The 14,282-nt window shown below is 60.5% G+C and overlaps 2 protein-coding genes across 2 annotated transcripts in view; one reads left to right on the forward strand and one right to left on the reverse strand.

The window, feature by feature from the left end:
- Positions 1 to 65: 65 nt before the first annotated feature.
- Positions 66 to 14,282, reverse strand: part of SYPL2 (synaptophysin like 2) — a 40,923-nt gene continuing 26,706 nt past the window's right edge. The window contains exons 2-7 of the mRNA XM_061363092.1: positions 5,327 to 5,476; positions 5,009 to 5,080; positions 3,802 to 3,926; positions 2,518 to 2,719; positions 2,242 to 2,433; positions 66 to 204 (exon numbers count right to left, since the gene is read on the reverse strand). Coding sequence (XP_061219076.1) covers positions 76 to 204; positions 2,242 to 2,433; positions 2,518 to 2,719; positions 3,802 to 3,926; positions 5,009 to 5,080; positions 5,327 to 5,377 — 771 coding nt within the window. The 5' untranslated portion in view covers positions 5,378 to 5,476 and the 3' untranslated portion in view covers positions 66 to 75. The remainder of the gene's footprint in view (positions 205 to 2,241; positions 2,434 to 2,517; positions 2,720 to 3,801; positions 3,927 to 5,008; positions 5,081 to 5,326; positions 5,477 to 14,282) is intronic.
- On the forward strand, positions 6,160 to 14,038 carry PSMA5 (proteasome 20S subunit alpha 5). The gene is made up of 9 exons (XM_061363183.1): positions 6,160 to 6,199; positions 6,310 to 6,376; positions 7,849 to 7,975; positions 9,178 to 9,245; positions 9,709 to 9,816; positions 9,904 to 9,962; positions 10,694 to 10,796; positions 11,903 to 11,989; positions 13,766 to 14,038. The coding sequence occupies exons 1-9, from the start codon at positions 6,171 to 6,173 to the stop codon at positions 13,841 to 13,843; spliced, it is 726 nt and encodes a 241-aa protein (XP_061219167.1). The 5' UTR covers positions 6,160 to 6,170; the 3' UTR covers positions 13,844 to 14,038.

Below are 14,282 nucleotides of genomic sequence, written 5' to 3' on the forward strand. Positions count from 1 at the left end.
CCCGCGGCGCCCCGTCCCCGGGCTGGCGGCCGGCGCGAGGCCCCGGGGCGCGGGCCCCCCCCCCCCCGGTGGGTTCTATTGCTTGTCAATGGCGCCCTGCTCGGCCGCCGCGTCCCGGGGCGCAGCCGGTGCCCCCCACGGCGTCTCCCGCAGCACGGCCCAGCAGTTCCCGGCCCACAGCAGCACGTTGAGGAAGCCGAAGAGCTGCGGGATGGAGCGGGGAGGGGGGGAAGACATGAGGTATCCCCTGCGGCTCGTGTGCCCCATGCAGCCCATTGCATCCCATGCAGCCCATGGCATCCCATACATCCCATTGCACCCTGTATATCCCATTGCACTCCGTACATCCCATTGCACCCCGTGCATCCCATTGCACCTCGCGCATCCCATTGCACCCCGTGCATCCCATTGTATCCCGTGCATCCCATTGCATCCCATGCAGCCCATTGCATCCCGTGCATCCCATTGCACCCCGTGCATCCCATTGCATCCCATTGCATCCCACTGCATCCCATTGCATCCTGTACAGCCCATTGCATCCCATACATCCCACTGCATCCTGTGCAGCCCATTGCACCCCATACATCCCATTGCACCCCGTGCATCCCATTGCATCCCGTGCAGCCCATTGCATCCCATGCATCCCATTGCATCCCGTACATCCCATTGCATCCTGTACATCCCATTGCACCCTGTACAGCCCATTGCATCCCATACATCCCATTGCACCCCGTGCAGCCCATTGCACCCCGCGCAGCCCATTGCATCCCATACATCCCATTGCGCCCCGCACAGCACATTGAACCCCTCGCTGCCGATTGCATCCCGTGCAGCCCATTGCATCCCGTACATCCCATTGCACCCCGTGCACCCCATTACACCCCACGCAGCCCATTGCACCTCGTGCTGCCCATTGCATCCTGTGCAGCCCATTGCACCCCGTGCACCCCATTACACCCCGTACAGCCCACTGCACCCCCTGCATCTCATGTGCCCCATGCAGCCCATTGCATCCCATGCATCCCCTTGCAGCCCCTATGCCCCATGTGTCCCATGGCACCCCCTGTGCCTCAAGTGCCCCATGGCACCCCCTGCACCTCATGTGCTCCATGCACCCCATTGCACCCTGTGCATCCCATTGCAGCTCATATGCCCCGTGGGCCTCATGGCACCCCTGCACCTCATGTGCTCCACGCACCCTATACACCCCCTGTGCCTTATGTGCCCCATGCATCCCATTGCAGCCCATGCACCCCGTGTCCTGTGTGCCCCATGCACCCCCTGTGCTTCATGCACCCCATGCATTCCGCACACCCCGTGTGCCCCTGAGCAACCACTGTACCCTGTGCACTCAGTGCATCCCATGCAACCCATACACCCCCTGCACCCCATTGCAGCCCATTGCATCCCATGCATCCCCTTGCAGCCCCTATGCCCCGTGTGCCCGTATACACGTGTGTATGCATCCTATATACCCCATGCATGTGTGTGTGCACATGTGCACGTGTCCTACATACCCCATGCATGTGTGTGTGCACATGTGCACACATGTCCTACATACCCCATGCATGTGTGTGTGTGTACATGTGCACATATGTCCTACATACCCCATGCATGTGTGTGTGTGCACATGTGTACATACGTCCTACATACCCCATGCATGTGTGTGTGTACATGTGCACATATGTCCTACATACCCCATGCATGTGTGTGTGCACATGTGCATATGCCCTATATACCCCATGCAAGTGTGTGTACACGTGTGTATACGTCCTATATACCCCATGCATGTGTGTGTGCACATGTGCACATATGTCCTATATACCCCATGCATGTGTGTGTGTGTACATACATCCTACATACCCCATGCATGTGTGTGTGCACATATGCACATATGTCCTATATACCCCATGCATGTGTGTGTGCACGTATGCACATATGTCCTACATACCCCATGCATGTGTGTGTGTACATGTGCACATATGTCCTATATACCCCATGCATGTGTGTGTGTGTGCATATGTCCTATATACCCCATGCATGTGCATATGTGTACATGTGCACACATGCCCTATGTGCCCCATGCACGTTCACACGTGTGTACATGCGCACACCCCCCCCATGCCCCGCACCCACACACGTACCCACATGTGCACACACTCACACCCACCCACCCCTACAACCACCCTGCTCTCCCCCCATGTGACCACGCTTGCACACGCGTGTGCGCCCGCGGCTCACCACGGAGATGTTGGCCAGCCCCATGGCCGGCGTGGTGCCGTCCTCGCACACCACATCGGTGCCGTGGCACACGGCCATGGCCCCGGTGAGGCTGCCGGGCCTCGTGGCTGCCTTCACATCGCTCAGCCCCTTACCCCAGGCCGCCGCCGCCACCAGCCATAGGAAGGCGAAGCAAACGGTGACGCAGAAATCCTATGGGATACCGGGATCAGCCGCATCCCTCACCCCCCCCCTGCTCCTTAGGGATCCCCATCCTAAGGGATGCCGCTGCCTTACCGCCGATGGGAGCTTCTTGTTCTCGCCATAGAGGGAATGAAAGCGCAGGTAAAGCACCAGAGCTGCCATGGTGTAGAGGAAGGAGAAGACCCCCAGGGTCACGAAGAACTCGGCCGGAGCGGAGAAGTCACCCACGAGGTGCAGGGTGCGGGTGCCCCCCTCGCCCTCGCAGTCCGGCATCTCAAATGGGACCTGGTATAACCTGGGATAACGGGAAGGGGATGGGTGGGATGGCGGGGATGGGTCCCTAAGGAGCCACACTGGGGTGGATGGAGGGCAGGGACCAGCGCTGTGCTGTGCTCTGGTGTCCCAGTGAGGAGCTGGTGGCCAAGGGAAGGGGTTCAGGCTGTGGTGAATGGGTGGATCGGATCCATCCCTGATGATCCCGGATGGTGCCGGATCCAGTGGCCAAGGGAAGGGGTTCAGACTGTGGTGAATGGATGGACCGGCTCCATCCCTGATGATCCCGGATGGTGCCGGACCCGGAGGTCAAGGGAAGGGGTTCAGACTGTGGTGAATGGATGGACCGGCTCCATCCCTGATGATCCCGGATGGTGCCGGATCCGGAGGTCAATGGAAGGGGTTCAGATTGTGGTGAATGGATGGACCGGCTCCATCCCTGATGATCCCGGATGGTGCCGGACCCGGTGGCCAAGGGAAGGGGTTCAGACTGTGGTGAATGGATGGACCGGCTCCATCCCTGATGATCCCGGATGGTGCCGGATCCGGTGGCCAAGGGAAGGGGTTCAGACTGTGGTGAATGGATGGACCGGCTCCATCCCTGATGATCCCGGATGGTGCCGGACCCGGAGGTCAAGGGAAGGGGTTCAGACTGTGGTGAATGGATGGACCGGCTCCATCCCTGATGATCCCGGATGGTGCCGGATCCGGAGGTCAATGGAAGGGGTTCAGATTGTGGTGAATGGATGGACCGGCTCCATCCCTGATGATCCCGGATGGTGCCGGACCCGGAGGCCAAGGGAAGGGGTTCAGACTGTGGTGAATGGATGGACCAGCTCCATCCCTGATGATCCCGGATGGTGCCGGATCCGGTGGCCAAGGGAAGGGGTTCAGACTGTGGTGAATGGATGGACCGGCTCCATCCCTGATGATCCCGGACCTGGAGCCGGATGCTGCAGCTCCTCAGATGGACACAGCATCCCTGCATCCCATGCAGGTACCAGCATCCAAGCTGGCGCTGAACCCCAAACCATCACCCCATCGACCCCCCCATTCGCTGTGGGTGCCGGGGGGGGGGGGTCCCCATGCTCGGTGCCCCCTCACCTGAAGGGGTACCCGAACTGGACGGAGATGACGCTCATCTCCTTGGTGTCACCGTCGCATCTCACTGTCGCCCCCGTCTCCCCGCTGAAGGAGCCGCAGGCCCCGAAGGCAAAGATAGCGAAGAGCTGCGGGAGGGAAGGAGCGGGGTAATCACAGGACCCCCCCCCCTTGGGTGGGATGCATCCAATTGGGGCTCCTCCAGTGCTCAATGGATGCTCCAACAAAGACCCCCCCATCCCTTCGTTTGAAGCAGGGTGCAAGGTGCTGGAGCAGGATTCCAGCAAAGCAGGAGCATCCCTATGGTGGGACCTATGGGATCTTCATCTCCATTGTCCCCTCCTGCCATTCCCCATCCCTTAACACCGAGCTGGGTCTCTCCTCCAGTTAGATTGTGCCATTCCCAAGCAGTTTTCCTGCAGCTCGTCCCAGCTGAGCTCAGAGGGGGGAGAGCCGAGCAGCCAGGCCTGACGCCGAGGGGATGGGCAGTGGGAATGGAAGACGGTGTTAAGTGTGGAAGCGGGAATGTTGGCGGTCATCCCGAGGGATTTTCCTCCTCTTCGGGGTGTCTTTGGCACACAGAGGTTGCCAAGTGCCAGCCGGGTGCAATTATCCAAAGCAAAGAGCATTGGGATCAAAGGAACTGCCCCCCTCCATCGCCTTTGGCACAGCTCCTCCAAGCAGGGGATGCCCAAAGGGGTCCCAGGGCTGAGACCCCCCCCTCCCGTGCCTCAGTTTCCTCACCCCCCCCCAGCGCTCAGGGCCCCGGCTGCACAAATGCCACCATGAAACCCAATCCGGAGCCATTCATGGCACGGCCGGGACAGGGCTGGGGCCGCGGCCGCTCGGCTCCCCCCCCCCCCTCACCGGGGTCCCCGTTCTTGGTGTCCGCTGACCCCCAGCACCCCCCGTACCCCCAAACCCCCCCTTCCCAGGTGCCCACCGAGCCCATGGCACTGATGGGGACCCGGCACCCCCCTTGTCACCGATCCCCCCCCTCGGCCAAAGCCACCGGCTCAAGGTCACCGTGGGGGGAGTTGTGTGGCCCCCGCACCCCGCGAGCACCCCGGGATGGGGTCCTTGTCCCGGGGGGGGGGGTGAGGGAAGCAATGGGGTACCCCAAATGTGGGGGTCCCGAAGGAGCTGTGCCCGAGGGGAGGGTCCTGGGCCGTGATGGGTGGGGGGGAAGCACCGAAGGGGGGGGACTCACCCATTCCAGCACCTTGATGAAGCCGAGGGGCTCCAGGAGGCGGCCCCAGCGCACCCCGCTCAGGATGCGGTCCTACGGGGAGAGAGCGGCGGGAGCCGGGGCACCGGGCGGCACCGGGGCTGCAACGAGGGGGCTGCACCGGGGAATGGGGGGAGACTACGGGGGACCGGCGGGGGGGGGGGCACCGAATGGCTCTACCGGGGACTGCACCGGCGGAGCGGAGGAAGGGGCTCGGGTGACACGGGGGTGGGGGGGCTGCAACGGGGGGACTGCTTCGAGAGACCGGGAGCGCTGCTCCGGGGAACGGAGGTGCCCTACCTGGAGCCGGGGGGCTTTGTCACCGGCTGCGGGGACGCCGGGGTCCGACATGGCCGGGCTGGGGGGGGGGGGGGGATCGGTGCTGCCTCCGCCGCCCGCTGGGACCGCTCCGCTGTCGGGAGCCGCCACCGGGAACCCCACCGCCCCCGGGGGAGGGCAGCACCGCCCCGCCCCCGGCTGGGCCCCCGGTCCGCCCCGTCCACCCCCGGGACAGCCCCCGCCGTTGTGTGCGTCCGACCCCCGTTAACCTCCGTGTGCCACCGTCAGGGGGAACGGAAAGGGGAGCCCCGCTGGGAGCGGTAACGGGGCTCTGTGTGCTCGGGACCCTGGCGCACCCCGGTGCCTCGGAGCGGGGCCCTCCTCATCTCCCCCCCGTATCCCTCCCGCTACCGGCGCCGGTTCCCCCATCCCGGTACCGCCCCGTCCATCAGCGCGTTGGCCCCGCCCCTCACCGCTATCACCACGCCTACTCCGCACTGACCCCGCCCCTTCACGCGGCTGCCCCAGCACCATTGACCCCGCCCTCTGTGCCCTAGCACCGCCCATTAAAGCTATGACCACGCCCCCTTCCCAATGACCACGCCCCTCTCCCTCCCTCCTCCCAACCCCACCGATGCACACTTTGCCCCTCCTCTCCCGCCCTCCCCGCTCTCCGATTGGCTGCTCGGCACGCAGCGCTGTCCAATGAGGGAGCGGCGCGGGCGGAAGTGTGTCGTGGGGGCGGGGCCGCTGACAGGAAGCGGTGCCCGCAGACCCCGGTGTGGGCAGCGCCGCGCTCCCGCTGCCGGCTCCTGTTGTTCGTTCCCTGCCGCTCCCCACACCCGGTACTGCCGCCATCGCCGCCATGTTCCTCACACGCTCCGAGTACGACCGGTGAGTGCCCCGCTTTCCGCCCGCGGCCTGCGGCTGAGTCACGGGCCTGCGCCCGGCCCGGCCCGCCGGGGGCCTGCAGCCGCTGACCGGGCTCCGCTGTTGTCCCGCAGGGGGGTGAACACGTTCTCGCCCGAGGGGAGGCTGTTCCAGGTGGAATACGCCATCGAGGCCATCAAGGTACGGTCCGGCCGCCGCACGGGGGGGGATTGAGGGCTCCTTCACAGGGGGCATTGCAGAGCCCTCCCCTCCCGGCAGCTCGGGGCCTCTCGCTCCGCTCTAGAGCAGAAGGAGCTCGATCCCCCCCAGCCAATCTTGGCCATATGGGGGTGAGGAACCAAAAGTCCCATCCAGGGCAATGAGCCCCTCTCTGTGCCTTACCGGACAGTGCTAAACCTCGGCTCCGGCCTGGGAGCCGCTGTGCTGTGAGCGCCTGAGTGCTCACGCTGCCTCTGCAGCCAGAAACACTGCCCTAAGAGCAGAGGAGCGCTTGGTCTGCTCCTGCTCACCTCCCTGCGCCTGTGCAGCATTTCTGCCTGGGCTCTGTACAGATGGAATTGTGGAGTCAGTCATGGAATCACAGATAGGTTTGGGTTGAAGGGACCTCAAAGCTCCTCCAGCTCCAACCCCTGCCACAGGCAGGGACCCCTTCCAGTGGAGCAGCTTGCTCCAAGCCCCTGTGTCCAACCTGGCCTTGAACACTGCCAGGGATGGGGCAGCCACAGCTTCTCTGGGCACCCTGTGCCAGCGCCTCAGCACCCTCACAGGGAAGAGCTTCTGCCTAAGAGCTCAGCTCAGTCTCCCCTCGGGCAGGTTCAAGCCATTCCCCTTGGCCTGTCCCTACATCCCTTGTCCCAAGCCCCTCTCCAGGTTTCCTGCAGCCCCTTTAGGCACTGGAGCTGCTCTAAGGTCTCCCCTTCAGGAGCCTTCTCTTCTCCAGGCTGCCCCAGCCCAGCTCTCTCAGCCTGGCTCCAGAGCAGAGCTGCTCCAGCCCTCGCAGCATCTCCATGGCCTCCTCTTGGAAGGCATCCATGCGTCCATCATTCATCTCTTCCCAAACAACGTCAATTTTGACACCTTAAAGCCTTGTGAATCCTCCTTTGCAGGCAGAAGTGAACGCATGAAAACCTCCTCTCTGGCTTTCAGTCCCAGCCTTACCTCTGACTGCATCCACAACACTCCCTTGGGCTTCTGTCTTCACATTAGCTCCTTTTCTCCCAAGCATCCTGCTATCCACAATAGGATTTACCACAGGAGCAACAGCACTTGGCGCAGGGACCATTGCCAGCCTCTACATTGCTCCCAGCACTGGGAGGTGTGCACAGATCCCAAGGGAAGAAGGAACACAGGGGCTTGGAGCAAGCTGCTCCAGTGGAAGGGGTCCCTGCCTGTGGCAGGGATTGGAGCTGGAGGAGCTTTAAGCTCCCTTCCACCCCAAACCCTTCTATGCTTGCCACTGCTCTGGGAATGACCACGCTTGAACCTTCCCAGTTTCCTTCTCCAAGTCCCAACATTTCAAGCCCGCTGTGCAAAGCTGGAGCATCTTATGGCTGGGTTTCTGCTTCCCAAACACATCACTCACAAGTCACAGTTAGCACTGCACTGCTTCCATGGGCAGGGGGAGGTGGTGCTGACCCCGTGGTGCTTTCCAGCTTGGCTCCACAGCCATCGGGATCCAGACCTCAGAGGGAGTGTGCCTGGCTGTGGAGAAGAGGATCACATCCCCGCTTATGGAGCCCAGCAGCATTGAGAAGATCGTGGAGATCGATTCCCACATAGGTAAGGGGGAAGAAAGGAGCTTCAGGGGCTCCTCTCATTGACTTTTGGGGCTACAGGTACCAGCCTCTGTCTCCTGGGAGCATCAGGAGCTGGGTTTTGGGGCTGCCCTTCCCTGTGTGCAGAGCTCAGTGGGAATGCTCATCCCTCCCAGGTCCTGCTTGCCACTTTTCCAGGCTCCAGGCCAGCAGGACATAGAGGTGCAGGAAGAGGCAGCTGAAGCCCCCCCCCCCTCCCCAGCCTCACTGACCGGCCTCATGAGAGCTCATCCCAAATTTAGCTCTGGGAGGGCAGGGAATTACTGCAGAAGGTTTGATGTGAAGCCAGGTCCTCCTGGAGCACTAATGCCAGCCTGGATCCCAGCTCCTGCACCCGGAGGGGGGGCCCACAACGGGCTCGTGAGCAGATGTGCAAAGCAGGATTGCTCCAGGACAGCTGTGTTGGTGCTGATGGGGGTCATGGGAGCCCCTGAAGGGCCTCATCTTCTCCCATGTGCTTGTGCTGCAGCCCCAAAGCTGTGGGGCATCAGCTCCCATGGAGGGCACTGAGGAGTTCCCCTTCCAAGCTCTTGCATCTTTTCTTGGGTGGCTTCTCTTGCCTCCGTTCCAGCTCTGGGGCATGGGTCCATTTGGGTCCAGGGTCCGTCTGGGTCCACCTGGATCCATTTGGGTCCAGGGTCCATTTGGATCCAGGGTCCGTCTGGGTCCAGGATCCGTCTGGGTCCATTTGGATCAAGGATCCACCTGGGTCCAGGATCCGTCTGGGTCCATTTGGATCAAGGATCCACCTGGGTCCATGTGGGTCCAGGGTCCATCTGGGTCCATTTGGGTCCAGGATCCACCTGGATCCATTTGGGTCCAGGGTCCGTTTGGGTCCAGGATCCGTCTGGGTCCATTTGGATCAAGGATCCACCTGAGTCCATGTGGGTTCTGGGTCCATTTGGGTCCAGGATCTACCTGGGTCCATTTGGGTCCAGGGTCCATTTGGATCCAGGGTCTCTCTGTGTCCATTTGGGTCCAGGGTCCATTTTGGTCCAGCATCTGTCTGGGTCCATTTGGGTCCAGGATCCACCTGGGTCCATTTGGATCCATCCTCCTTTCCTTTCCAGCAAGCAGTGCAGTGCCTGCTCCCCCATGGAGAGCTTTGGGAAAGGGACATCACCAATAACCAGTGGCATGATCCCTGTTTTCCCTCTCTGTTTCCAGGATGTGCCATGAGTGGCCTCATAGCTGATGCAAAGACTCTCATTGACAAAGCAAGAGTGGAGACTCAGGTGAGACTTGGTTCCTGCTCTTAACCCAGCAGCACCGCTCTGGGGGCATCTTGGAAGCCTCTGGAATGGGAAGAGCATCCCAGGGAAGGAGCTGGAGGGCTTTGACTTGTATTGGTGATGCTTTTGGCACCGTAAGATTCCTCAGTGCCTCAGGTACGGATCTGTGCTGGAGTAAGGGCTCTTCTGGGAGGTTTTCCTCCATGTCAGCCCTTTCCCACCCTCTGTAGAACTGGATGACCCCAGAAGCACACTGGGATGAAGAGCTCTGTCCCTGTGCTTGCCATCCCAAGCTTTTCCAGGGGAGCTGCTCCCATCCTGGTGCTTCCCTCCTATGGCTGGATGGGCCATGAGAAGCTGCCTGTGGCTGCTTCCCATCACTCCAGCCCCGTGTGCGAACGATCCCGGATGCCCACGGTTTGGGAATGAGGTGCTAAACCCGGATTTTCCTTCATTTCCCCTGCAGAATCACTGGTTCACCTACAACGAGACCATGACCGTGGAGAGCGTGACCCAGGCCGTGTCCAACCTGGCACTGCAGTTTGGGGAGGAGGATGCAGACCCAGGGGCCATGGTGAGGGGCTGGGGGTGCTCTGAGGGGGGGGTGTGTGTTGTTCTTGCCTCCCCCCTACCCTAACCTGGTGCCTCTTTCCTGCTGCAGTCTCGTCCATTCGGGGTCGCGCTGCTCTTTGGAGGCGTGGATGAGAAGGGACCTCAGCTGTAAGTGATGCTCTCTGCAGCCGGGCCAGCTCTGGGAATGACAAAGCCTCTCCCAAAGCTTCCCAGGCCATCTTCATGGCTTCATTCTGGGATTTCACTTGGGCTTTATCCCATTATGGACCTGATGTGTCCGTTAATGCTTTTAAACCCTTCCCTTCAAAGCACAGCCTGCTCAGGGTTGATGCAAACCCCTTGTCTTCCCTGAACCCTTCCTCTTTAACGTGGTTCTGGGTGGGAGGGAGCTGTCAAAGCTCTCCTCATCCCCAGTTTATTCTTACCTTTCCCTAAAGGAGAAGCAGAGCCACCGGTAACATAATCTGTAGAGCCTGCTGCAGCATTCCTTAGGGAGGTGCTGTAACCTGAACTCCTCCTCCTGTGCTTCAGGCCCTGCAAGGGGAATGGCTCAGCAGGGCCAACCCAATAAGGTCTCCCAATGGAGCAGCAGGGAAACTCGAGGGGTTATTGACTAAAAGGGGGGAAATCAAGAGGAAAATGGCCCTGCCTTAAGCATGGAGGGCTTAAGTCTGAAGCTCTTCACATCCAGGCTCTGAGCCCAGTGCTGCTCAGAGACCTATGAGGTTGTGAAGCTCCCAAGGCTATGGGGGGTCAGGGAGGAGGAGGCTGCTGCCAGCTCTGCCCCCCATGCACAGGGAGCAGCCCTGTCCTCCCTCCCCAGCGCTGGGCAGCTCCCTGCTGGGATGGATTCACCTCTTCCCCCTGTATCCCTGCAGGTTTCACATGGACCCATCGGGGACGTTCGTGCAGTGCGATGCCAGAGCCATCGGCTCCGCCTCGGAGGGGGCTCAGAGCTCCCTACAGGAGGTTTACCACAAGGTAAAGCCTTGAGGAGCTCCCAGAGCCTCTTTCCTTCCTGTGGGTGATGGGGAAGCTTCTCCTTGTGCTGTCGAGGAGGTGCCTGAGCCCCTCAGTGTGGGCCTGGGTCCCTGGTGCTGGTGCTGAGCTGCTGGGGGAGGCTCTCTGCAAGCAGGAGCAGTGCACCCAGGAGCTCCCCCTGCTGCTGCTGCTGCTGCAAGGGGAGAGCTTGGTCTCCAACGGGTGAGTTCAAACCACGTCAGGGAGGACTTGGTGCTGTACACACAGAGCTGGGCCCTGGGAGGGATGGATGGATGGATGGATGCAGCCTCAAGCGTGAGGAGCTTTCTCTCAGCGCGTCTCTTAACCCCACTGCATCTGAGCCCTCAGGGTGCCACAACGGCTCTGATTTGGTGTTAAACGGAGCTTTTCTTCCCTCCCCAAAGAGGGAGCTGCTTGTTCCATGGGGTCACTGCTGAAAAGCACACTTGAGGAGGGTGATGCTCTGAAGACTCCAGCCCAGGATGCAGGAACCACAGTTGTTCATAGCAGAGCATCTCCAGTTCTGGGCTCCCTTAACCCTCTGCAAGCACAGATACCATCACTCCTTGCCTGTTCCCCAGCCTCTACTTCCCCCTCACACAGGGATTTACATGGATAAACCCTCAAGGGGAATCCAGCTTTTCAGACCTCCTTGAAGGGAGGGGGGAATAGACAGGAACTGGTGAGGAGAACCAGCCCCTCGTGTCCCAATCCTGACCATAGGGTGTTGGTGCCCAGTTGTGAAGCTTGCCAGAGGCAGAATCACCGTGCTGGGGCTGTCACCGTGCTGGGGCTGTCACCGTGCTGCGGTTGTCACCGTGCTGCGGTTGTCACCGTGCTGCGGTTGTCACCGTGCTGCGGTTGTCACCCTGCTGCGGTTGTCACCGTGCTGCGGCTGTCACCCTCCTGCCCCAGCAGCAGCTTTGATCTCTTGTGGATGCTCTCAATAATGTGCTAAGCTTTGAAACCTGCTGCCAGGAGCAGCTTAAAGGCTTTGGGAGGAGCAGGAGGGACGGCAGCGCCTTGTCACTGCTGAAGGGGACAAGCACTTGATGCCATCGCTGAGCGAGGGCTTTGTTTTGCAGTCTATGACACTGAAAGAAGCCATCAAATCTTCCCTGGTCATCCTGAAACAAGTGATGGAGGAGAAGCTGAATGCAACCAACATCGAGGTGACTGGGACCGGGGTGTGGGGCAGGCACTGGGATGGGCTTGACTTCCACACACATGTCTCAGGGAGCATGGGAGAGGGACTGCATCAGGGCCTGCAGGGACGGGCCAAGGGGAATGGCTTGAACCTGCCCGAGGGGAGACTGAGCTGAGCTCTTAGGCAGAAGCTCTTCCCTGTGAGGGTGCTGAGGCGCTGGCACAGGGTGCCCAGAGAAGCTGTGGCTGCCCCATCCCTGGCAGTGCTCAAGGCCAGGTTGGACACAGGGGCTTGGAGCAAGCTGCTCCAGTGGAAGGGGTCCCTGCCCATGGCAGGGGTTGGAGCTGGAGGAGCTTTAAGCTCCCTTCCAACCCAAACCATTGCAGGGCCCTTATGAACGTGCTGAGGAGCAGCTCGGGGTTGGAGCTCTGGTGCTGGTTGTGCCTTAACCCAGCAGACCCTGGAGCCCTCTGACCTTAGAGGCCTGCGGTGCCGCTCGGATCTCTTGTTTCCTCCCCAGCTTTGGCCATTCTCTTTCCCCTGCTCCGTGTAACATTAGAAGCAATGGGAATTCTGCAGCTTCTGGACTTGCTATATTGAGGCCTGAGCCAGGGCCAACAATCTGCTGGGCAGGAGCCCCATTGAGGTGAAGCCTCGGGCAGGAACGTGCTTCCCCTCGTCCCCATTGCCCACGAGCAGATCCCCACCAGTGCGGTGGATCCTGGCCCCTGCAGTCCTGTTCTTCACCCTTAACACTCCTTTATAGGCAGGGAAGGTGAAACCCCCTTCAGTTTGGTGCTGGTGGTGGCTGGATGATGAGCAAGGCTGGAGGATAGAGTTTGCTTCTATTTCAGGCAGGTTATGAGACACTGGCCCTTTCCAACTCATGGCATTCCAGCTCCGGAGCTGCTCTGCTCCCATTCCATCCCTCTGAGCACTGGGACCCTGTCCCCCAGCCAGCCTGAATGTGTGCACCTCATCCCATGCTGCTGTGGGGACCCTTCCCGACAGCAGGAACCGGTTTCCTTTGGGTGGGAAGGGAGGATGGACACTGGGAGCATGGATGTGCCTGATGGTGGGATCTGCTCCCAGCCCACACGGAGCAGCTCCATCCTGCCCAGCCCCAGGGCTCTGCAGAGCAGGGGAGCGTGTACAGTATCCTTATGTCATGTCCCTGTTTAACAGGGCTTAACTGTGCTTGGCAAAGCCCTTCCCGTGGTGAGGAATCATCTCGGGGTTGGGGATGAGAGGAAGGCTGGGGAGTCAAAGGTCTCCATTGACTCAAGCCCCTCCTTGGGCTGGGAAGGAGCTGCTTTGCTTGGTAGCAAGCACAAGTACGTGGGGCTCTGGAGTATTTACTCTTGGTGCTTCCAATTGGAAGCAAAGTGGGGTCACAGGAGAGTTAAATCCATGGGAAGCAAAAGCCAGGAGGCTCCATGCGATGCCTTCAAATGAGTTACTTCCCTTTGAGGGAATGGGTGAGGAAAGCTCTTGTAGGACCCTGCTGCTCCCATTCTAGGGGATCTGAGCTTCTCCTCCTCACCCAACACCCCTCACAAAGGGCAGGATGTGCCCCCTTGCATGGTCACTACTGAGGACCACGGGGAGCTGCATCCCCTCCTCAAGCAGCCCCTTCCCTGCTGCTCCTATGAGGAGACTGAGTCAATCCAAAGCTATTTCTGCAGCAAGCAGCTATTTTGGAGGGCATCCCGGAGCGTGTTCCAGGCTGGAATGCCGCTCTGGCAGCAGGGACAGCTGCTGCTCTGCTCCCTGCTTTAACCCCTTGCTCCTTCCCTCGCAGCTCGCCACCGTGGAGCCCGGCATGAAGTTCCACATGTACACGAAGGAGGAGCTGGAAGAGGTCATCAAGGATATCTGAAGAGGAAGAAGACTCCCTCAAAGGTTCATTCCCCCCCCAGTCAAAGCGACCTGAGTGGGTTCCGCTCCCTGGGATCTCTTTGCCAGCAGCAGCAGCTGGGGTTGCTCTGCAGAGGAGGCTCTTGAGGGTTTTTTACCGTTCCTGTACATAACTGATGTCTGCAAGGCGAGGGAAGGAGAATAAAGCCTTTTGTTATCTACCCTGGGCTCTTCGTGGAGGGTTGGGAGCTGAAATCAGGGCATCGTCAGTGCCAAAAGCAGGGCCGAGTCTCCCTCTCGTGGTGGCTTCGCATCAGCTCGGCTGCAGCTCGGTTTGGAGCTCTTTGGTGCATAAAGTCATAGAATGGTTTAGGGTTGGAAAGGACCTTCAGATCATCCAGCTCCAACCCCCCTGCCATGGGCAGGGACACCTCACACTAAACCATGGCACCCAAGGCTCT

This window comes from Neopsephotus bourkii, unplaced genomic scaffold (assembly GCF_033783945.1).
Source record: "Neopsephotus bourkii isolate Nb327-2 ecotype Australia unplaced genomic scaffold, CSIRO-AGI_Nbou_v1 NB_1139, whole genome shotgun sequence".
Taxonomy (NCBI): Eukaryota; Metazoa; Chordata; class Aves; order Psittaciformes; family Psittacidae; genus Neopsephotus; species Neopsephotus bourkii.

Bases quoted from the DNA above. Each gene is read 5' to 3' on its own strand.
- PSMA5 (XM_061363183.1), top strand. From the start codon at position 6,171: ATGTTCCTCACACGCTCCGAGTACGACCG. The intron at 9,246-9,708 runs GTGAGACTTGGT...TTTCCCCTGCAG, and splicing joins AAGCAAGAGTGGAGACTCAG to AATCACTGGTTCACCTACAA. The intron at 11,990-13,765 runs GTGACTGGGACC...CTTCCCTCGCAG, and splicing joins TGAATGCAACCAACATCGAG to CTCGCCACCGTGGAGCCCGG.